The 24,569-nt window shown below is 41.6% G+C and overlaps 1 protein-coding gene across 2 annotated transcripts in view; it reads right to left on the bottom strand.

Annotated features, from left to right (window-relative positions):
• HEXB (hexosaminidase subunit beta) overlaps positions 1-24,569 on the bottom strand; it is a 53,743-nt gene that overhangs the window by 10,837 nt on the left and 18,337 nt on the right. The window contains exons 5-11 of one of the 2 annotated variants that reach the window (XM_073679856.1): positions 22,644-22,754; positions 20,800-20,901; positions 18,953-19,085; positions 16,581-16,761; positions 14,830-14,916; positions 11,413-11,485; positions 2,564-2,738 (exon numbers count right to left, since the gene is read on the bottom strand). In XM_073679856.1, coding sequence (XP_073535957.1) covers positions 2,564-2,738; positions 11,413-11,485; positions 14,830-14,916; positions 16,581-16,761; positions 18,953-19,085; positions 20,800-20,901; positions 22,644-22,754 — 862 coding nt within the window. Of the gene's footprint in view, positions 1-2,563; positions 2,739-8,911; positions 9,087-11,412; positions 11,486-14,829; positions 14,917-16,580; positions 16,762-18,952; positions 19,086-20,799; positions 20,902-22,643; positions 22,755-24,569 lie in introns of both variants that reach the window. The other variant, XM_073679849.1, reaches the window with a different exon arrangement.

Genomic DNA, 24,569 nt, shown 5'->3' with positions numbered 1-24,569 from the left:
AGTTATTTTGTCCTATTTGTAGCTTTCTTCATAATAAAAAGAAAATCAATGCCAGGGGTGAGGGGAATACTTTTGCAAGCCACTGTATCTGACAGATGCAATAGTGAAGTATGCAGCACTATTCTTCCACCTCAAAACAGCAGAAGAGAATTGAACCTGCAGCTTAAAAAGATACATGATAAAGCGCCTCTCCCAATATGTGGACAAGGCTCCGCACAGACTCTATAGCTCCTTTTATACAGAGGCATACTGGACCAGCTAAACTCTGGATCATTACTTCTAGAAGGGATTAAGAACACTGTGCAGAGTTTGATAACATGCTCTGATCTCATTTTTCTTCATGTGCATACAAAGAGCACAGTACATGAAGTGTTAATTTTTTATTTTAAGCCATATGACAGCGGAGATTATAATATATACATACATACATATATACACACACACACACACACTACTCAAAAAAATAAAGGGAACACTCAAATAACAACACATCCTAGATCTGAATGAATGAAATATTCTCATTGAATACTTTGTTCTGTACAAAGTTGAATGTGCTGACAACAAAATCACACAAAAATCATCAATGGAAATCAAATTTATTAACCAATGGAGGCCTGGATTTGGAGTCACCCCCAAAATTAAAGTGGAAAAACACACTACAGGCTGATCCAACTTTAATGTAATGTCCTTAAAACAAGTCAAAATGAGGCTCAGTATTGTGTGTGGCCTCCACGTGCCTGTATGACCTCCCTACAACGCCTGGGCATGCTCCTGATGAGGTGGATGGAGCAAGACATTATGTCCCAGATGTGCTCAATCGGATTCAGGTCTGGGGAATGGGCGGGCCAGTCCATAGCTTCAATGTCTTTATCTTGCAGGAACTGCTGACACACTCCAGCCACAAGAGGTCTGGCATTGTTCTGCATTAGGAGGAACCCAGGGCCAACCGCACCAGCGTATGGTCTCACAAGGGGTCTGAGGATCTCATCTCGGTACCTAATGGCAGTCAGGCTACCTCTGGCAAGCACATGGAGCGCTGTCTGGCCCTCCAAAGAAATGCCACCCCACACCATTACTGACCCACTGCCAAACCGGTCATGCTGAAGGATGTTGCAGGCAGCAGATCCCTCTCCACTGCGTCTCCAGACTCTGTCACAGCTGTCACATGTGCTCAATGTGAACCTGCTTTCATCTGTGAAGTGCACAGGGCGCCAGTGGCAACTTTGCCAATCCTGGTGTTCTGTGGCAAATGCCAAGCGTCCTGCACGGTGTTGGGCTGTGAGCACAACCCCCATCTGTGGACATCGGGCCCTCATACCACCCTCATGGAGTCGGTTTCTAACAGTTTGTGCAGACACATGCACATTTGTGGCCTGCTGGAGGGCATTTTGCAGGGCTCTGGCAGTGCTCCTCCTGTTCCTCCTTGCACAAAGGAGGAGGTAACGGTCCTGCTACTGGGTTGTTGCCCTCCTATGGCTCCCTTCACATCTCCTGGTATCTGCTCCATGCTCTGGACACTGATGACAGACACAACTACCCTTCTTGCCACAGCTCGCACTGATGTGCCATCCTGGATGAACTGCACTACCTGAGCAACTTCTGTGGGTTGTACTGTAGACACCGCCTCATGCTACTGTACCTCTAGGGGTGAGAGCAATGGCAAAATGAAAAAGTGATAAAAACAACAGCCAAAAAGGATGAGAACAGAGAAATGGTCTGTGGTCACCACCTGCAGAACCACTCCTTTATAGGGGGTATCTTGCTAATTGCCTATCATTTCTACCAGTTGTCTGTTCCATTTGCATAACAGCAGGAGAAATTGATTCACAATCAGTGTTGCTTCATAACTGGACAGTTTGATTTCACAGAAGTGTTATTGACTTGGAGTTACATTGTGTTGTTTAAGTGTTCTTTATTTTTTTGAGCTGTATGTATGTATGTATGTATGCACCACACTCAGTACCATCCCACACTCATACCACCATCTTGATATCCAACCACATTGCAGCAACCCAATAAAGAAAAGTAGAAATGGCTGAGAGATTCCGTTTTTGTTCAGTCATGAAAATTTAGGTGATTTTGAACATAGAAGTCACTGCTTAAAATGAATGACCTCCAATTAGGAAATGTTACATTCTATTGCTGCAAATAAGGTCAGTAATCACATAAGAGAAGGTGAAAATTGTAGAGGACAATACCGCAGTGCAAGATGGCGCCTCATTCTTCCCAAATCCTGTATATAAGAAACTTTAGTCTTGGCATTTGCTGAGATGATTTGATGCAAAGTGTCTTGTCACCTGAGGATCGATAACCCCACGTAATAGCAAGTGTGACTGATAATCACACTATGGAGTTATGCCTACTACTTGTACAACTCTGATTGTACCAATAGGTCCACTCTCCGCTACCATAATATTCTATGCCCCTTTTACATTTTTTTTTTTATCATCCTTTTTAACCCCCCCCCCCCCCCCCACGAGTTGTGGGTCCAATGGACAACGATTTCCTGAAAGGCCATCATATGCAGATAGAATTGGTGATGTAAAGAGGCGCCAGAACACACCAGTAAAATTTGTTGGTTCGACACGGTAGGCTTGGATCCAGTCCTGACCATAGGAAATTCGATTTAAGTACCAGGGAGATGACAGAAGGACCTGAAATCCGGCAGCCGTAACAGCCGCCATCTCGTTTTGATAATCTTTTTCCTTCCAAACTTCAACAACGGTGTCTGGTTTCAACTGAGGGATTTAAAGAACTTATTTAAATAGGGCATGCCACAGTATCTTACACCTGCAAAGAGAGCAAGACTAGACATCATTAATGTCACACACTGCAATAGAGGCTGCGATTTTCAGCCAAACGCCCAATATGGAGTCTGATGAGGAAGAGAAGACAATCACTTTTTCAGAATACGGTGCAGGCGGCATGAAGCAGAAATCAGCACATGCCTAAAGCTTTGCCCTGGTTGTGGCTGCTGAGGACCTGAATAATGAGCGCTACTGGGAAACATTATATTCTAAAAAGACAATTCAAAGATGAAGCAGAGGCTGTGAAATAAGGATCAAAAGCAGAAAAGCAAAGCTGGCAAGTTAATCTTAAGCAATGGTGGTGGCCTGTGACAAAATGAAGGTTAAGACCCCCAGAAGTAGGCAGCACGTCGAAACGTACGTCGGGACTGGCAATACATCCCAGGTAATGTGTGTTGAGAGTGCCCTCTCTGCTTTGCGTTTGGAGTGTATTTTCTTCTGGTGATCTTTTTCTACATGAGGAAGCTCTCTATATCAAGAGATGGTTCAAAACTATGATACCAGCAGATGATGGACAAGTTAGACACACGTGGAATTGAGTATTAAAATGGATTATTTCACACAAAAGTCTGTTGCATACAATTTTTTGTGATTGTGGCGCCATCTTGTGTTTTCCCACTTTGTAAACCTGTTTTTTAAAGGGGTTGTCCACTACTAGGACAACCTTCTGATCCCCCACTCTTGGCCTCGAAAAAATAAAAAAAAATGCTTATACTCACCTCCAGTGCTGGCACCGTTCCCGCGGTGTTGGTGCTCTCTCCGGGGCTCTCGTGACACGTGATGCCTAATCAGCGCTGGCGTCACTGTCCCCGCCTTTGTACAAATTGAACATGAAGAGAAAGTCAGATCAGCAGCAGAGCAGCCCGGACTTCCTCTTCATGTTCAATTCGATTGGAGGTATTGACGCCAGCGCTTATTGGGCCTTGGGAACGGCGTTGGCACAGAAGGGGAGTATAAGATTTTTATTATTATTATTTTATTGGGGCATGAGAGAAGGGGTTGTCTTAGTAGTGGAGCACAGTGGGGCTGTGCTGACGACCAATTTTTTTTTTTTTTTTTTTGGAGGAGACCCCACCCATTAATTCTATGAGTGTAAGGGGAAGAAAGAAAAAAAAAAAATTTGGAGACACAGTTTAACATCCGATTTTTATGGAAACACTGCAATTAAGTAACATTGGAAACTGTAAATGTTCCTGTAAATGATTAATAGGAGCTGCTGTAAAATAATGGACTGCACACAAGAAAAAAAAATCATGCAACTTTTCTGGATGAAAGTCGGATAGATTTTTTTTTTTAATACCATCTTTGACCTTAGTCTTGTACTAAGGAACGGGCAGTTACTGTGGCTGTGGGACAGAATATTATAATTTTGCTTTAAGACTGTAGGAATTTGGAGTTCTGTAATGCAAAAAAGTTGCTTCTTCCCTAAATAGACTGTAAAAAGCATGTGACACAGGAGAAAAAAAAAACAAAAGCTTTTTTTTACCAACTCTCCCAGTTATGAATACAGGTTATGCTGCTCTGCTGACACCTCCCAATCTTAATTCAGATCTCTTCTTAAAAACATTTATTTACACTGATTACTTACTTTAAAAGGGAATGTGTCACCCCCTGGGTGATATCAGACCTGTACTATGGGCATACAGGGTATAGAAAAGTAAATCTATACATAACTGTATGGCCCATAGTAGAGGTCTGAATCCAGAGAAATGTAGTTTTATCTACTTGGTTTTTCAGATGCTTGGCGTCCCCCGGACGCCAAGCTATCCCCACCCATCTGCTTATTCTACCAAATACCCGCTTGTGACGTGCGCTTTTTTCCCCCTCACCTCCCGGCGCATGCGCAAAGCGCAGCTCACAGGGAGCACGCTTTGTTTCCTCCTGGGCCCGTTTGGCTGAGAACAGTGCTCTATTGCGCAGGAGCCGGGGAGTCACTGAGGACTGGAATAATAAGCAGATAGGTGGGGATAGCTTGGCATCCGGGGGACGCCAAGCCTGTGAAAATCCAAGAAGATAAAACTACATTTCTCTGCATTCAGACCTCTACTGTGGGCCATACAGGTATGTATAGATTTACTTTTCTATACCCTGTATGGCCATAGTAGAGGTCTGATAAATCTAAAGGGGTGACAGATTCCCTTTAAAAAGTATTATCAGCTTTCTGCATAAACACAAGCTGACTGAAAGGTGGGAGAACAAGTCCAAGCTATACTAAAGTTACATTTGAAACAAGCCTGCATTGCCCAGTGGCATAGAAGGTAGAAATACGGCCTTTGTCTGGCAACAGAGGCAGAGGGAGTTGGAGCATGTTCAGACACTGATATGATAGTGTTTTCCATTGCCTTTTTTTCTGCAACAACTAAAAGACACAAAATCCTGTAACTTTTAAATTTGTCCCTAGTACAGACCATCATCATTATGGCCCCAATTGTAGTTCCTTAGTAAGGAAGAAAAGGTAGAGCTTCACGTCCACTCCACCATGGTGCCAGACACAACATTCATGCTTGGTCTCTGCACAATTCACCAGCCCACACAGTCACTTGTTCAGTACATCCTATGGCATTATCCTAATAATCTTATTTGGGCACTTCACACAACGCCAGCCTGGCATTATACCCACACTTCTATTCCACTGAGACTGATTACCATCTTAGTCCATGGTATGGATGTTGCCCTCACCCAAAACGTGTCCACACACAGCTGCCAATGGCTGTAGGTCAAACCTTCAACTTTGCATGGTCATAGGCCGACCATAAGCAAGTTTTTTTTTTTTTTTTTTTTTTAACCCTGACTATCACTATGGCCAAAACCATACTGATTGAACCACAAGTGCAAAAGCTTTCTGACCCCTGCAAGATGCCACCAATAGTAAATTGGTGTGCGTGCCAAGGGCTAGATAAAGGGGCTGTGACGCTCAAATGCATGTTGCATCCTTCTCATGGTTTACAGGCTCAGATATGTACATTTTGTAGTGACCAGTCTGGTATTGGAGCTCTTCACCAAATCTTATTCCTAACATTTGAATGGGACTGTGCTGCAATACCAGGCATAGCCTGGAAACTGCAAGGAGTTTGTATACACACGCGTATACAGATACATACATACACGCATTCATCCATGTACTCATACATATTTTTATATATATATACATACATACATACATACATACTCTCAAACATACAGATATGCATACACATAAATGGCCATTTACATCTATCTAAATATATGGACATCCATACATCTGTACAGGAACAATGCACACACCAGTGTTCCTGTCTGACCGGAGACGCAGTAGCGATGTTAAACCAAGGCCGCCCAATCAGAACACAGTAGCGTCCACCAATCGGAGATGAGGGGGCTTGGAAAAGTAATTTTATGCATGCCTTTGTGACACAGTACAGTCCCCATCAAGGTGTGGATTGTTGAAATAGCTGCTGTGTGAAAGCGCCCCAACGACCAACGAGATCGTTAGTTAGATCGCTGGGGAGGCCGAAATCGTTGGGAAGTTCTGCATGTTTGACATCTCCCCAGCGATCACGAAACGACTCTCCAGCGATCCCAAAACCGTGACGCACTAACGATCTCGCTAGCGATCTCGTTATGTGTGACGGGGCCTTAAGTGTGGAAATTAAAAGATTTTGGCTTTACTTTCTAAAAATAAAAGTAGACTGCGATAAGGAAAATTTTCATCAAAATAAAAGAAGTTAAAAAAAAAAAAAAAAAACACAACACAATAACTTGTTTTAAAAGGGACGGCTCATCAGAAAAGGATCTATAGTTTTATTGGTGTTTAAAATTAATGCTGCTTTAGATGAGATTGGACCAAGTTCTGCTGTCAGATGTGCATTTACTTAAATGGAAAAAGGGTTAATTATCATACACCAGACATGGTTTTAAGGCCAAGCTCAGACGAGCGTGTAAAAATCGTTAGTTTTTGTACCCCCAGAAACAAGAAAAAAAAATCTCATCGGTATTGTTTTTAGTGTGTGTTTTTATATCCTTCAGACCTGTTTTTATTAGAAAAACTGACAAGACCAAATACAGTTTTCTGTTAATTGTAATGGAACGGTAAAAAAACGAATCCATACAGATACCATCAGTGTGGCATTTATTTCTAAAAAAAAAAAAAATAGATGAGACTACTGCATGCTACGATTGCCACACTTGGTCCATGTGAAAAAAAAAAACTAAAATCTCATACAGCTCTATTTAATAACATTTATCCATGTGCAGTATTTTAAAATCGGACAGCACATACTTAAAATAAGATTGTCTGAATCTAGCCTAAAGCCAACGACCATAATGGGATATATAATTTTTTTTTAAACCCTCATTGAGATATAAGATCGATAGACACACACGTTTAAAAGTTTGGGGTCATTTAAAAATGTCATTTTTGAAAGAAAAGCACATTTTTTTTCAATGAAGCTAACATTACATGAATCAGATATACACTCTATACATTGTTAATGTGGTAAATGACTATTCTAGCTGCAAACGTCTTGTTTTTATTGCAATATCTACATAGGTGTATAGAGGCCCATTTCCAACAACCACCACTCCAGTGTTTTAATAGTACATTGTGTTTGCTGTATAAGAAGGCTAATGGATGTTTAGAAAACCCTTGCACAAGTATGTTAGCCCAGCTGAAAATGGTTTGGCTGATTTGAGAAGCTATAAAATTGACCTTCCTTTGAGCTAGTTGAGAATCTGGAGCATTACATTTGTTTGTTCTATGAATCTCTCAAAATGGCCAGAAAAAGAGAACTTTCATGTGAAACTCGACAGTCTATTCTTGTTCTTAGAAATGAAGGCTATTCCATGTGAGAAATTGCCAAGAAACTGAAGATTTTCTACAACGGTGTGTACTACTCCCTTCAGAGGAGAGCACAAACAGGCTCTAGCCAGAGTAGAAAGAAATGGGAGGCCCCGCTGCACAACTGAGCAACAAGACAAGTACATTAGAGTCTCTAGTTTGAGAAATCGACACCTCACAGCTCCTCAACTAGCAGCTTCATTAAATAGTACACGCAAAACACCAGTGTCAACGTCTACAGTGAAGAGGCGACTCCGGGATGCTGGCCTTCAGGGCAAAGTGGCAAAGAAAAAGCCATATCTGAGACTGGCTAATAAAAGGAAAAGATTAATATGGGCAAAAGAACACACAGACATTTTTAGAGATTGGAAAAAAGATTATGGACAGACGAATCAAAGTTTGAGGTGTTTGGATCACACAAAAGAACATTTGTGAGACGCAGAACCACTGAAAAGATGCTGGAAGAGTGCCTGACGCCATCTTTCAAGTATGGTGGAGGTAATGTGATGGTCTGGGGTTGCTTTGGACCTAGTAAAGAGGGAGATTTGAACAAGGTAAATGGGATTTTGAATAAGGAAGGCTATCACTCCACTTTGCAACACCATGCCGTACCCTGTGGACAGCGCTTGATTGGAGCAAATTTCATCCTACAACAGGACAATGACCCAAAGCACACCTCCAAATTATGCATGAACTATTTAGGGAAGAAGCAGGCAGCTGGTATTCTATCTGTAATGGAGTGGCCAGCACAGTCACCAGATCTCAACCCCATGGAGCTGTTGTGGGAGCAGCTTGACCGTATGGTACTCAAAAAGTGCCCATCAAGCCAATCCAACTTGTGGGGGGGAACTTCAGGAAGCATGGGGGGAAATTTCTCAAAAGGGAGGTCATACAGGCATGTGGAGGCCACACACAATACTGAGCCTCATTTTGACTTGTTTTAAGGACATTACATTAAAGTTGGATCAGCCTGTAGTGTGTTTTTCCACTTTAATTTTGGGGGTGACTCCAAATCCAGGCCTCCATTGGTTAATAAATTTGATTTCCATTGATGATTTTTGTGTGATTTTGTTGTCAGCACATTCAACTTTGTACAGAACAAAGTATTCAATGAGAATATTTCATTCTTTCAGATCTAGGAAGTGTTAGTGTTCCCTTTATTTTTTGAGCAGTGTGTAGGTGTATATTTTCTTAAATAATAGATATAGATCGGTCTATATAAAATTTTGATGTCAACGAGGGTTAAAAAAAAACAATGAGAAGAATGAATATTGAAAAGTTAACAAACCATTGAAATTTAGCGGCTCAACTTTGTAGTATCTCTGCCAGTCCTGTCCATAGCTAATATAATCTAGGTACCAGGGGGCTGAGAGGATGACGGACAAGCCCGCATCTGTCACATTGTGCAATTCTTCCTGATACTTCTCTCCCTTCCACACCTCCACTATAGTGTCAGGATTAATCTGTAAAGATTGCAACAGACAAGAGTTTAATAGGACTGTTTTTTATATAGGAATATTAAAGCGTATCTTCCGTATACCATATTTTGACAGTTTGCATGCCTCCACTTTCATGAGAAATTATAGTGCAGGACAATCATTTTTCTCAAGTGTATTGGCATCTGTTAGCCGATAACCCGCAGCGTGGACCGCCTGAAAGGTTGTGCTGTGGGCTACACTATACAGTACTTTAAGCGTCTTTCTCCCGCTCCTAGGCTGCTGTCTCCAGTGTGGGAGCGAGCACTGTAAAATCCTATGACACTTGCTCCCCCATTGAAGACTGTAGCTAAGGATGATAATCAAGACGCTGCATAGTTTATTGCAGACCGCATGAGACTTTGGGCTGTCCGTGCTGCAGGTTATCAGCAAAATCCATTAAGCCATCATTCAGACGTCCTTTTCTCACGTGCGAGAAAAACTGACAGATTATTTTGGTGAAACTTTGATCGGAGTGTGCTCCATTATTCTCGTATGTGGAGTTAAAAAAAAAAAAATTAAAAAAGATTTTACACCTTTTCCTATGGGACAGTCCATGGGAAAAAAAAAAAAATCAGACTGCAATCGAAAGTCATCCAAGTGCGGTCCAATGTTTTTTTTTCATAGACCCATAGACTTACATTGCAGATTCTGATCCAACCCTCAGATCAAAATCTGACAGCAAAAAATCACGGACAAGTGAATGATTTCATAGCCTATCACAGGTATGAGTGCTATCTGTAAAAGCCACAAACAGCACTCATGAGAAAATTGGATGTCTGAATGAGGCCTTATAGAGGGATTAAAAATAAAAATAAAAATTTAGAGATATATCTCTCTATCTCATGTAGATCTGCATTATAAGGTCATATTCACACGTTGAGTATACCTCAGTATTTGTAAGCCAAAACCAGGGATGGATAAATACAGAAGTGGTGACGTGTTTCTATTATACTTTCCCTCGGATTGTTCCACTCTTGGTTTGACTTACAAACACAGAGGTAAAAAACTCACCAAATACTGAACGTGTGAACGTGGTCTAATGGTTTTCTAGTGAACGTGGAGATTTGCTTTAATGTGGATATTGTTGCTGAATCAGGCGAACAGCAAGCTCCTGGATTTCGGCCTTAACATGTACATTCAGCAATGTGTACTTTGGCCATACACATTAAAAAGCTGTTGCCCAAATGTTCTCCCACCCAACACATGCACTTGTTTTCAGTGGGAGGAGAGGAATAAGCCTCCGTCAGACGCTGCTGGGGACGACTTATCTCCAGTGTTGAATTCTAACATCTTTCTTGGGCACAAACACGGCTATCTGGAAACATTTGGGACAACTCCATAAACTAGATCAGCTAAAATGAGTAGATCTGCCTGATCTTTTGTGCCTCATGGCAGCCATCAGACGATAGTCAGGATGCCTCCATAAGCGTTTAAGAGACTGGTAATTTCAGCAAGGTCAGCCAACATTTATCTAATGAGTAATCCAAGGGGTAACGTTTCTCCTTGCAGAGAGAGTGACCTGTCAAGCCTGACATGCCAAGGTGAGGAGACTTAAGCCTTGCAGTGCTCCTCTGGGAAATATGCAAATTGTCTCTTCAGAGAGGAAGAGGACTAGAAATCTGGTGTCATCTACTGGAATAAGCAATCCTTAAAAAAAAAAAAAAAAAAAAAAACACAATATCGACCCTCTAACGAGCCAAAGCAGATCTCAGGCTTTGCACTGATGAGGGGCAATACCCCGAAACACTGTCTGCAAATTGAGATTCCTGGTTTGGCTTTTATCCGAAGTCATGTGGCAAGGCTCATTAAAGGGTAGATATTGACTTTTAGGATTGCCACTTCCTATAGGTGGCGCTAGAATTCTAGTCCTCTTTCTCCCTGAAGAGACAATCTAATGTGTAAGGACATTAGATGTATTAGTATCTAAGGGGAGTTATTACTTTTGATATTAATAGATGTGATGTATAATGGACATCTGTTAACAGAAAGGATAAAAGCACAGCAGCGGCACCTTTGGTTTCATAGTGGTCATTTTAGAATGATAACATCTCATGACTTTCCATTGCTGCTCCGCATACATTGGATTAGCAGGTCTATCAGCAGCCACCAGGGACCCACTTGGATAACGTCAGAGGGTAGTGTCGTCAAAAAGAAAAGCACAAAAAAATAAGGAAAAAAACCTGCACAAATATTGTATGTGTGATAAGATTAGGTCAGATGAAGTGCCATAAAGTAGCAAGCTACAGATCTGTAGACCGCACATGCCACCTAAAAGAAGAGAGCCGTTAACACATACAGCGCTGGCACATACCTGGTCGTGGTTATCAAACACCTCTTGCCAGACCATGTAGCCCTTGTTGAATTTTGACACTATGTCCAATACTCTGGGAAAAGTAATATACCCAATTAGGAACAAAGATCAGACACATTTTTCAGAACTACAATCAGGAATAAGCGTTTGAGTCAATGGCAGCACAGTAACTTTTCAGGCAGATGTCATTGGACATGAGTAAAAGATGTGCAGTCATTTCTAGGGGGGGGGTGGAGGGGTTGGGGTCTCCGTTGTAATCTGAATATAATTGGCAGGACGATGCAATATCAGATTGAGATTGTGCAGTTATGGAAATTAATCAGCTGACTCAAGGACGGAGCTGTATGTGCAGGTTTAATCAAAAGAACAAAGGATTAGGAATTCTGGACATAGCCTACCTTTCTTCCCCTCAATACCCTTAACATAGTAACGTAGGTTGAATAAAGACCTAGGTCCATCAAGTTCAACCTTTCTCCCCCTATTGTACTCCCTACACTAACCAGGGTTGTGGAGTCGGTATAAAATGGACCAACTCCAACAATATATAATAAATTGGGTACAGTAGTTCAATGCAGTTTGTGAGGAATATTTTTTCATAAGAATTTGGGAAAGTTATGAAATGTCCTATAAATGTCTGTTCTGTTCCTGATCTAAGGGTCTAGACTTTTAGCTGAGATGAATCTGTGCTACAGTAAATTTATCACTTAAACATGAGCCGTGTATGAGGGAGTCTGTGTCGGAGGTTTGGCTTACCCACTCCACAGCCCTGACACTGACACTACACTAACTTACTGGGACTAGGCCTCACAAATATATTACCAATTATTATTATTGCTGCACTATTACAATTAGAAATGAACCCGTTTATAATTTAGTTTTATATTTTATATTACTCTTGTGATTCTAATAATGGTATTACTAAAATCCATATGCCTAAATCTGTTGATCCAGAAAAAGGCAAAAATCCCAGGACACATTCAGCCAATTTGTATCACGGGGAAAAATTCCTTCTTGACCACGAAAAAGGCGATCAGTCCAAGAACCCTGGATCAAAGCTAATTATGATACTAGTTATGTAATTACTATTACCGTACAAAATGTATTACTATAGGTGTAATATTCTGTCTAATTTAACTGTAGCCCACAATGTTATGTGTATCAAGGAAATCATCCAGCCCTTTTTTGAAGGCTGTTATAGTGTTGGGCATTACTACCTCTTGTGGTCAGCATGCCAAAGTCTGACTGCTCTGACTGTAAAGAACCCTTTCCTGTTTACGGGTGGAATAAAGGAGATTCCGGCACCCAATGAGTGTCCCCTGGTCCTTAGTATGGTCTTGTGCTAGTCTTTTGTACTGACCACACATATATTTGAGGCATCGTTTTTCTAAGCTAAACAAGCTTTTCCAACCTTTCATCATATGAGAGGCCTTCCATCCCTTGTAATAATCTAGCTGTCGCCTTTGAACTGACTAACTTCTGAATATCCTTTTTAAAATGTGGAGCCCAAAACTGAATCCCATATTCCAGATGTGGCCTCACCAGTGATTTATAAAGGGGTAACAGTATGTTGGGATTGCGTGATTTTAGTTCTCTTTTTATACATCCTAAAATCTTGCTTGCTTTTGCGGCTGCTGCTTGACATGGAGTACTGCTGCTCAGCTTACTTGTAACCAGAATACCCAAGTCCTTCTGTTCTGTAGTCCAGAGTATACTCCCATTTAATGTATATGCAGCAATAGGATTATTCCGTCCTAGGTGCATTACTCTACATTTATCTACATTAAACTTCATCTGCCAAGTGTTTCCCCATTCAGTCATCTTATCAAGATCGTTCTGCAATATTGTAATGTCAAGATCAGATTTTTAATATCCTACATAGTTTGGTGTCGTCAGACAAGACTGACACTTTACTCTTCATCCCATCCCCAAGGTCATTAATAAAGAGGTTAAAAAGAAACCTGTCACCAGAAAAAAAAAGCTATTAACCTGCCCGGTGCCTGCACGTAGCCAAACGCTGCCGGGAGAAGATTAACTTCATTCTCCCCGCAGTCTGGTTTCAGTCACAGGGGCAGCACTGCCACGGGTTCAGTCACTGCAGAGTGGCGGCTGTAACTGCGACTGCAACCAGAATGTTGCCAGGGGAATAAATTTAATTTTCTCCCTACGGCATTCAGATAAAAAGCAGGCGCCGGGCAGATTAGTAATGCTATTACCCTGCAGATTATTAACTTGCAGATGTGGGGTTAGTGATGTCTATTAAAATGACAGGTTGCCTTTAAAAAAGGTTGTCCTACTACTCACTGGTGGACAGACAGAAGAGGGCCCCTGTGCATGGACAAAATATGGGCCCTTTCCAGTCCAATCATAATGCACAATTCTACCTGTTTGAGGTGGAAATGCCCCATCCCCCTCACTTCTTGGGCCCCTGTGCAGGTGCACCAATGATATGTCTGCCTCTGCACAACCCTTTATTAAAAGGGTCCAAGGGGGGTGGGGGAGGGATAACAAAAAAAAAAAAAAAAAAAAAACTAACTATGCTCACCTCCCTGATCAGCGCAGTTATTGTGTGTACCCAGTCTCCTGGCGTCAACAACCATCAGGGGCATCACATCTAGTCGGAGAGGGAAACTGAACACAGCAGCAAACTGGCTTCAGTGTTTACATGTCACCCCCACTGGAACGGCTTAGCACAGTACAGAAAAATGGCACCAGTCCTAGGGGTCTCTTTTTTCATTGACACCTTCTTGAGCTCATTATACCACTAATGGACAATAACTTTGGGCCAGCCACTATATGCATGAGCCAGTCTTTAAATCCCATTTATAATGGCTGTGCACGCACATCAAATAGGAACCTGTGCTCATGAAATCAACAGCCGGGATCAGGGAAATCCAAAAATGCCATGATTAAGAGCGGGTTAACCACCCAAAACGCGTAGGCTTTGCATCTCACTTTATGAGGTTTCTCTGTAATAATGTTTTTACTCAACATTCAATAAAGAAGTTCTGCTTTATCTATGTGGCATTTTTCAACTCTCATTGGAATATTACACAGGAGCATGGTCCGTGCCTTGGATTAAGCCCATCTACACCCGGTGAGCTGGTACACTTTTTGATTGCTAGCAGTAAATCCCATTAAATACAGTGGACAATTTACAACTTGATCTTTCTTCATTGACTTTTTTTTGACAGACCTTACTGCTGGCCATTAAAATTATCACTTGGTTGTGGAGCGATGTAAATAGCAAAACGTTCATGACCGATACACATCTCCGTTACATAATTGTGTGATCTCGCTTTTCTGATTTTGACATGGTCATTTACAGCCACTCCTCATTGGCTGCCACAGTCAGGGCACAATGATCAGCAGACATCCCCCTAAGGACAGTAAATAAGTGATATATAGAAAACATCTTACTTTTGAATGTAGTAAGATTCTAGTTTTCGGTAATCTGTGCCAAAGCCGTGTTGACTCATGAAGTTTGAAATATCAGGATTGGATTTCCTGTAAAGAATAAAAACGTAAAATTGTATTTTATTTTACCTCGGTAGAATTGTCCAAACCAGGAACTAATCAAACTAGATATAAAACCTATGATTTTCTCAAATCAATGGCTTCAGAAAATAAATAGATCTTGATAATCACATAACTGTTCACCAAGGTTTTGTTCCCAGTTATATATTTTTTTACCACTGTTTTTATTAATTTCAATAGAAAAAAACACCCACTATGAAATAGGTGGTCCACTTGAGTGGAGAACCATAGCCAGGTGGGTTCGACTGACAATATGGGAATACAGGTCCTCTCGAGGTTGGGATGGGGTGGGGGGGTTGGAGGACTTGGACCCCCCCCCAAGAGGGATGCACAGACAAAAACTGTAGGATGCCAGCGAGACTGCATCAGGCTTCTCAATCATTTAGATTTCCATCTGAACCCTACTCTGAGAAGAGGGATATATGATTTCAGGGGCTAGAAATGAGAGGCAGATTAGCTCCTGCATAGCATGAGGGTTGATGCTCATAAAGGAGGGGGAAGTAAGACATATTATAGCCTATAACTGTGTAAAAGAAAGTATCAATTTGACCAAAAATTAGCGACCTTTGGACAGCGCCATCGGTTGTAGAGCATCGCTACAAGGAAAGTACAACCCCTAAAAGAGGTAGACGGCAGCTTGGCAAGGTGTGGGCTTTAAGCTCAGATACAAGGCACCATCTCACCTAGCATAAGGGGTCCTTGAAGTCAGATAACTTACCTACCTATGTGTAAACCTTAGAAAATGGAAAACCGATTGAAAAAGATTAAAAACTGCATACATTAAGATTCAATTAGGTGGAGGCTTTCCTGCAAGACAGCGTTCCTCAACCTTTAGCTTTCCAGCTACTGCAAAACTACAAATCCCATCATGCTCTGATAGTCAAGACTTGTTCCAGCTAAATGAGACTTGTAGTTTTGCAACTAGTTTGCCACAGAGCTGCAGGTTTATGAACACCGCTTAGACCTCATTCAGACTTCTGTGTTGTATTCCTGAAAAACACCGGTGTAATACATTTATATAGCAGTGTTTTTCTGCCGACCGTTCATGCAAAAATCAGGGAGATGTGTCCGTTATTACCAGCAGCATGGATAAAAAAGTACCAATACAAGTCTATGGGTCCATTAAAAACATCGGGTCAAAACCTAGGTATTAATAGGATTTCTTTGGACCTCTGTTTTTCATGGCTTGTGAATAAACTGGATTTTACAATAGACGGTTGTGCCGGATTCCTTCCTTCCTCCTATGGCTGCGCCTCACCAGCAGAAGCAGCACCCTCCACGTGCATTTCCATGTCAGCCATCAATTACTTCGCAGTGTGGGGAGCTTCATCCATTTCCCTTTTCTTCACACTTAAGGGAAGTGATTTCACATTCATGATATTTAGGGTCAGAGCATGGGTCTTCTGGCCTGAACCAGGTATATATATTAAGCTGTTGGATGAGTTTGGGCGACTTTCAAGACGTCGCAGTTTGTGCCTGGATCGTGAATGTTGGATATGTGAAACCGGTCTAATCCTATACACTTATTAAAATTTAATTATGTTAAGTAAATGTGTAGAACACATAAGAAAAGGCACCAAACATGGATGCAAACTACATACAAGATGAACAAACTCAAAAAGCAGCGAGCTTACCAACAAGAGAAATCAACCTCATCCCCTCCGAGGTGCAGATACTTGTCAGGAAACACTATTGAGATCTCTTTAAACAGATAGTGTATAAAGGTGTACGTCTCATTAGTAATGGGATTCACAGGCCCAAATGAGCCACTAGGTTGCCCATCCTGGTAGCATGGAGTCAGAAGATCTTTCTGCCCTAAAAATCAAGAACACATAATGAACCCTGCACTCAACTACAGGGTATTGCACATATAGACATTTACTTAATGACTGAAACAGCAATTTAATAAGTAAAATGGATTTATCTGTATTGGGCAAGTCAAAATCTACTCTACAGGGTCCTGAAGATTATTCATGATGCATAACATCATTTGATGTTAATTTGAAATGTTTTCATGGATTTTAAAGGGTGTGTATTGTAGGACGCTTCAGTTCTGCAAAAATAAGCAAGACCCAGCAGCTGCATCCCCCTCCTCCCGGTCTATTATTCATAGTATTACTAGGAACTAAGAAGATTTCTGAACATTAGCAAAGAGCAGGAGGATGACACCATGGTCCCCTAATAAAACGTTATATAGATTTAAAGATTTTTCTGTATTTTCATGACTATGAAAATTGTACATTCACACTGAAGGCATCAAAACTATGAATTAACACATGTGGAATTATATACTTAACAAAAAAGTGTGAAACAACTGAAAATATGTCTTATATTCTAGGTTCTTCAAAGTAGCCACCTTTTGCTTTGAGGACTGCTTTGCACACTCTTGGCATTCTCTTAATGAGCTTCAAGAGGTAGTCACTGGAAATGGTCTTCCAACAATCTTGAAGGAGTTCGCAGAGATACTTAGCACTTGTTGGCCCTTTTGCCTTCACTCTGCGGTCCAGCTCACCCCAAACCATCTCGATTGGGTTCAGGTCTGGTGACTGTGGAGGCCAGGTCATCTGGCGTAGCACCCCATCACTCTCCCTCTTGGTCAAATAGCCCTTACACAACCTGGAGGTGTGTTTGGGGTTATTGTCCTGTTAAAAAATAAATGATGGTCCAACTAAACGCAAACCGGATGGAATAGCATGCCGCTGCAAGATGCTGTGGTAGCCATGCTGGTTCAGTATGCCTTCAATTTTGAATAAATCCAATAGTGTCACCAGCAAAGCACCCCCACACCATCACACCTCCTCCTCCATGCTTCACGGTGGGAACCAGCCATGTAGAGTCCATCCGTTCACCTTTTCTGCGTCGCACAAAGACACGGTGGTTGGAACCAAAGATCTCAAATTTGGACTCATCAGACCAAAGTACAGATTTCCTCTGGTCTAATGTCCATTCCTTGTGTTCTTTAGACCAAACAAGTCTCTTCTGCTTGTTGCCTGTCCTTAGCAGTGGTTTCCTAGCAGCTATTTTACCATGAAGGCCTGCTACACAAAGTCTCCTCTTAACAGTTGTTGTAGAGATGTGTCTGCTGCTAGAACTTTGTGTGGCATTGACCTGGTCTCTAATCTCAGCTGCTGTTAACCTGCGATTTCTGAGGCTGGTGACTCGGATAAACTTATCCTCAGAAGCAGAGGTGACTCTTGGTCTTCCTTTCCTGGGGCGGTCCTCATGTGAGCCAGTTTCTTTGTAGCGCTTGATGGTTTTTGCAACTGTACTTGGGGACACTGTCAAAGTTTTCCCAATTTTTCGGACTGACTGAGCTTCATTTCTTAAAGTAATGATGGCCACTCGTTTTTCTTTACTTAGAATTTGTATTATGGCAAGAAAAAAGCAGCTAACAGTCTATTCAGTAGGACTATCAGCTGTGTATCCACCTGACTTCTGCACAACACAACTGATGGTCCCAACCCCATTTATAAGGCAAGAAATCCCACTTATTAAACCTGACAGGGCACACCTGTGAAGTGAAAACCATTTCCAGTGACTACCTCTTGAAGCTCATCAAGAGAATGCCAAGAGTGTGCAAAGCAGTCATCAAAGCAAAAGGTGGCTACTTTGAAGAACCTAGAATATAAGACATATTTTCAGTTGTTTCACACTTTTTTGTTAAGTATATAATTCCACATGTGTTAATTCATAGTTTTGATGCCTTCAGTGTGAATGCACAATTTTCATAGTCATGAAAATACAGAAAAATCTTTAAATGAGAAGGTGTGTCCAAACTTTTGGTCTGTACATATATTATATATACATATACATACATACATACATACATACATACATACATATATATATATATATACACACACACACACACACACACATTGGTATGCCCTCGGAATAAACCATTAGGTACACATGTCACACAATCAGCTTTCATGAACCTTGAAAGCAGTGAAGGGTCGCATGAATAGGGAGCAAGACAAGGTTTTCTTATGCATAAAACGCTTACCTTTACCCCATGAACTGGTATGTCCTGGAGAGTCAAACTCTGGTATAACTCGAATCCCTCTAAATCGGGCATATTCAATCACCAAATGGACATCAGTGAGCGTGTAAACGTGTGTGAATGGATGGTAAGCCCCCTGAAAAGCAGCAAAGAATAGAACTTGAGAACCCGACATAGCTGTGATAGTCATACAGCGCTATAGTTGTATGAGAGAGAGAGATCACACACACACAAAATTATAATAATCAAAAAGTTCATTTATGTCAGTTCTACAATACAAAAAGTGAAACTCATATTATATAGAGTCATTACAAACAGAGTGATCTATTTCAAGTGTTTATTTCTGTCAATGTTGATGATTTCGGCTTACAGCCAATGAAAACACGAGTCAGTATCTCAGTAAATTAAAATTAACAAAAAAAAAAACACCTACAAAGGCTTCCTAAGCTTTCACAAAGGGCCCTTAGTCTGTTTCAGTAGGCTGCACAACAATGGGGGGGGGGGGAAGACTGCTGACTTGACAGATGTCCTGAAGGCAATCACTGATACTAAGTGAATGCAAAGTAAATTTTGCATTTCATTTGGAAATCAAGGTCCCAGAGTCTGGAGGAAGAGTGGAGAGGCCACAATCCAAGCTGCTTGAGGTCTAGTGTGAAGGCTCCACAATCAGTGATGGTTTGGGGAGCCATGTCATCTGCTGGTGTAGGTCCACTGTGTTTTATCAAGACCAAAGTCAGCGCAGCCGTCTACCAGGAAATTTTAGAGCATTTCATGCTTCCCTCTGCCGACAAGCTTTTTGGAGATGGAAATGTCATTCTCCAGCAGGACTTGGCGCCAGTCCACACTGCCAAAAGTACCAATACCTGGTTTACAAACAACAGTATCACTGTGCTTGATTGGCCAGCAAACTCGCTTGACCTTAACCCCATAGAGAATCTATGGGGTATTGTCAAGAGGAAGATGAGAGACGCCAGACCCAACAATGTGGACGAGCTGTAGGCTGCTATCAAAGCAACCTGGGCTTCCATAACACCTCAGCAGTGCCACAGGCTGATCGCCTCCATGTCACGCCGCATTGATGCAGTAATTGATGCCAAAGGAGCCCCGACCAAGTATTGAGGGCATTTACTGAACATACATTTCAGTAGGTCAACATTTCTCAAGCTGTTCTAAAGTATTCTAATTTACTGAGATAATGACTTGTGTTTTCATTGCCTGTAAGCCATAATCATCAACATTAACAGAAATAAACACTTGAAATAGATCACTGTTTGTAATGACTCTATATAATATATGAGTTTTACTTTTTGTATTGAAGAACTGAAATAAATTAACTTTCTTTTGATATTCTAATTTTGCTAGATGCAGCTCGAAAGTGGGAGGTATCAATATCAAGCAGGGAGACAAGTAGAAGGAAGCCTTCTTATCTGAGCTCACTTCTGCTACATTCATCACCCCCATCGAAGCGCTGAACAGACAAAAGATAGCATGATGTGGCAGTATCAAGCTGGGAAAGGGGTCCATGGTTCCTAATTCCACTAAGAAATAAATATATATTCTATCAATACACACACACACACACACACACACACAACAAACCACACCCTCAATAAGTGGACCCCATAGACAGCTGGCTGTTTTCTTACTGCATCAATGTATGTTTTTTCCATTGTACAATTATGATAAGGACTTCATTTAGGTGTCTGCTCAGCAATGAGTCAGGCTTAGATTACAGAATACAACCTACTATTAGGGACATGGATTTATAAATTCTGGACTTGGACTCTAAATGTAGGAGTGGGACTAGATGCAGATATTTCTTGCCGACAGAATCTGTTATATTCACTTACCATGTTGCTTAGTTCAGGAAATACAAAGCTCTGGTAGGGAAAAGACGGATCATCTACAATGTGCCAATGCAAAACATTCATCTTGTTGAAAGCCATTGCGTCCTGGAACAGAACACACAGTCCCATTAACTGGCTGTGAAGAAACGGCAGCAGGGAGACCCCGCAGAATCCTGCTGTTGCCACCACTTGTGATGGATCCACACCCCGCCACCCGCCTGACGTCACAATTAAGTCAGACAGAGTACATGGTACGCATCTGCCCTTTGCACCAATGTGACGTTCCACAACCCCCCTGAGGGACACATAAGGTCAGATTGGTACAGTTGTGCACAGACACCCCCTGTCCGCACGGGTACAGGGAGGCACCAGAAGTGGCCCACTCAGTCACTGACGTGGAACCACATTCGCCCACAACCCTGACAGGCTCCTTTCACTAGCTCCAGTGAAGCAGAGCCTGGACGGCCTGTGAGACTTGCCACCAGTTTCTATTTCATATAACAGACTTATATCGTGCTAGAAACCATCCCGGTAGCATGTTCGTTGGACCGAACAACGGACGTAAGGTTCATGGATCGAGTTAAAAGAACAGGCCAAGGTTAAAAGAACAGGCCAAGGTTAAATTATATATTTAATCACCTGAAGGGCACACTAAACAATACACTATATACACACAGTGGTCAGAGTTGCAAACACAAAAGCATGGGTACAAAAGATATAAAACAGTTGTTACAAGCCAGTTACCGGTTTATATGGAAAGGCCTGGCTTTCGTGGGATGGGCTGCCACATGGGAGGAGCGCGGGCCCTCTGGTTGTTGCAGGACTTTTCCCACAAGACTTGACATCCCGACCTCCCCAGGAAAAGACAATGGCGTCAGGGTTCCTGAAGTACTTAACCCCTCTGGATCACTCCCAATCTGCCCTCGTGGCTACGCCCAAATCTCCTCCCCTGGTCTCTCTTAGCTAAAAGACTCCCAAAACTAAAATGAGCTATACCTCCTTACTGGATGGTCCTAGGAAGCCGGTCCTGGTGTAATCGAACCCAGCCGGGCCCCTGCTATGAGTGGATACCAAACACCAGGGCCCTAGGGACCCCCACAAGGCTGTGCCGGGTATCTCCCTTTCCTTATGCGCTGAATTATGTTTAAAGCTAGGGTTGCATTCTCCATGCCCTCAGGTTTCCAACAATCTATTTTGTGTATCACTGAGATGAATCGTGTCTCCATAACTCGGTGTTGAAGTATCGTAGTTTAAACAAAGAAGAATATGGCGTTGGGGGGGGGGGGGCGCTGCTGCGCTGGTGGGCGCTTTTGTCACTCACTGGGTCTCTCAGCCCCCTCCCCTATGCTGGAGCAGCAGTGGTGTTGGATTCGCATATGTAGGGCTCTATGAAACCCGCCTGCCAGTGCACAGTGATCGACAGGGGATCACCTTGAATACTTTGACACTGACTATGAGCAAAATCACCAGCAAAAAGTTTATTCTAAGACTATAAACTAAATAACATTGCATCATATCTCTTAAAGAGAACCTGTCATAGACGGAGGGTACATTTCTCTCACTATATAATTTATATAGTAAACCAGATATTCAACCAATATGAAATATAAAACTAAAATAAACTTTATGCAGCCCGCGCTCCATTTCTAAAATGACCTCCACCTCCTATTGGAGCCAAATCTAAATTTAGTGTAATAACACAGCGATTATTCATGTGCAGCAATAGCCTTAATGAATTAACATGACTGTAATTGAAAGTTACCAGTTTTTCAACATCAGAAGAACGGAAAAAATATATTAACCATGCCTATACTGCGAGAAAATAGAAGAGAATCAACATAACTCACCAAGTTCATAATAATAGTTTTTAATGGCAGAAAATGCCTGGATGTGTCCAGCAAGACCCCTCTGTGTGCAAACCGTGGGGCGTCAGTAATTTGGGTTTTGTTTACAATAAACTGGAAAAAAAAAAAAGGAAAAGACAAATAAAAAAAAAAAAAAAAAAAGAAGAAGGTGATCACAGGTGTGTATCATATATAAGTATCCAGTATAGGTATAGCAGATACAATAACGGGAACAGGGTTGCCAACTTGACTTTGATTTTTTTTTTTGTTAAGCTGTCCGGAAAAAATAGAGACAGATGATATTTTTTTATGGACACATTGTAAAACCTTAATAAAATAATTATGATTTTAAAGAGATCCATGTCTACAGCCCATAATTCTGATATGAAGACATCAGCTGCGTTCACTGTAATCTGAATTACAATCATATTCTGTAGAGGTTTCTTCAGACTAAAAAAAAAAAAAAATATATATAAAAAATAAAGGATAAGAACTCTGGAACGCGTCAACGGATCCCACTGATTCTGAGAATGTTCTTTGTGACATATTGTATTTCATGATAGTGGTAAAATTTAATCGATATGACTTGCGTTTATTTGTGAAAAAAAAGGAAATTTGGCGAAAATGTAGAAAATTTTGCAATTTTTCAAAATTTGAGTTTATGCCCTTAAATCAGAGAGATATGTCACACAAAATAGTTCATAAACAACAAATGTTCACAACATTTTCTTTGTTAGGAAGCTATAAGGGTTAAAAGTTGATCAGCGATTTCTCATTTCACCAGCAAAATTTACAAAAAAAATAATAATTAAGTGACCACATCACATTTGAAGTCAGTTTGAGGGGGTCTATATGACAGAAAATCCCCAAATGTGACAATTCTAAGAACTGAACACCTCAAGGATCTCAAAACCACGTTCAAGAAGTTAATTAACCCTTTATGTGCTCCACAGGAATTGAAGCAACGTGGAAGGAAAAAATTAACATTTAACTTTTTGTTCACACAAATTTAAACTTCAGACCAATTTTTTTTCATTTTTGCAAGGGTAAGAAAAGAAAATGGACTACAACATTTGTTGTGCAATTTCTTCTGAGTACGCAGATACCCCAACATGTGGGGGAAAACCACTGTTTGGGAGCACGGCAGGGCTCGAAAAGGAAGGAGCGCCATTTGACTTTTTGAACGCAAAATTGGCTGGAATCTAGAGCGGACGCCATTTCGTGTTTGGAGAGCCCCTGACGTGCCTAAACAGTGGAAACCCCCACAAGTGACCCAGTTTTGGAAACTACACCCCTCAAGGATTTTATCAAGGGGTATAGTGAGAATTTTGAACCCAGAGGTACGAAACAGAATTTGATAACATTAGGTTGACACATAGAATATCTTGTCCTTCGTGTTGAGCGCAAGTGCTCGCTACTTGAGTTTGCATCGGGTGCTCTGGTATGCACAGTGTCCCCACCCCACATGTTAAGACACCCCCCCCCCCCCGAAAAAAAAAAAAAAATTACACGCACACACTTTTTTTTTTGCTGTATGACAGCTGCGAAACATGTGGGGCAAGGACTCCAGCACCCACGTACTCTGGGCATACTAGAGCACCCGATGCAAACTCAAGTAGCGAGCACTTGCGCTCAACACTAGTCATATTGTCATAATTTTTTTTTTCCTTTACTTCTGAAAAAAAATCCCAACCCCAACACAGCCCTGACCTCTAACTGCAAAGAATGTGAAAAAGGAGATTTTTGTGTACTCAAAGTAAAATCTCTTTCTCTTAACCTCTAATTGGGGGACACAGGACCATGGGTGTTATGCTGCTGTCCACTAGGAGGCGCCACTATGCATAATCTGAAAAAGATTAAGCGTGGCTCCTCCTCTGCAGTATACACCCCTGGACGGCATCAGCCTTCTCCAGTTTTGTGCAAAAGCAT

Source organism: Phyllobates terribilis, unplaced genomic scaffold, assembly GCF_046119375.1.
Source record: "Phyllobates terribilis strain yellow unplaced genomic scaffold, ASM4611937v1 Scaffold_1__5_contigs__length_1240528914, whole genome shotgun sequence".
Lineage (NCBI taxonomy): Eukaryota > Metazoa > Chordata > Amphibia > Anura > Dendrobatidae > Phyllobates > Phyllobates terribilis.
Note: the sequence above shows the minus strand (reverse complement) of the source record. Positions and strands in the feature narration are given on the sequence as shown.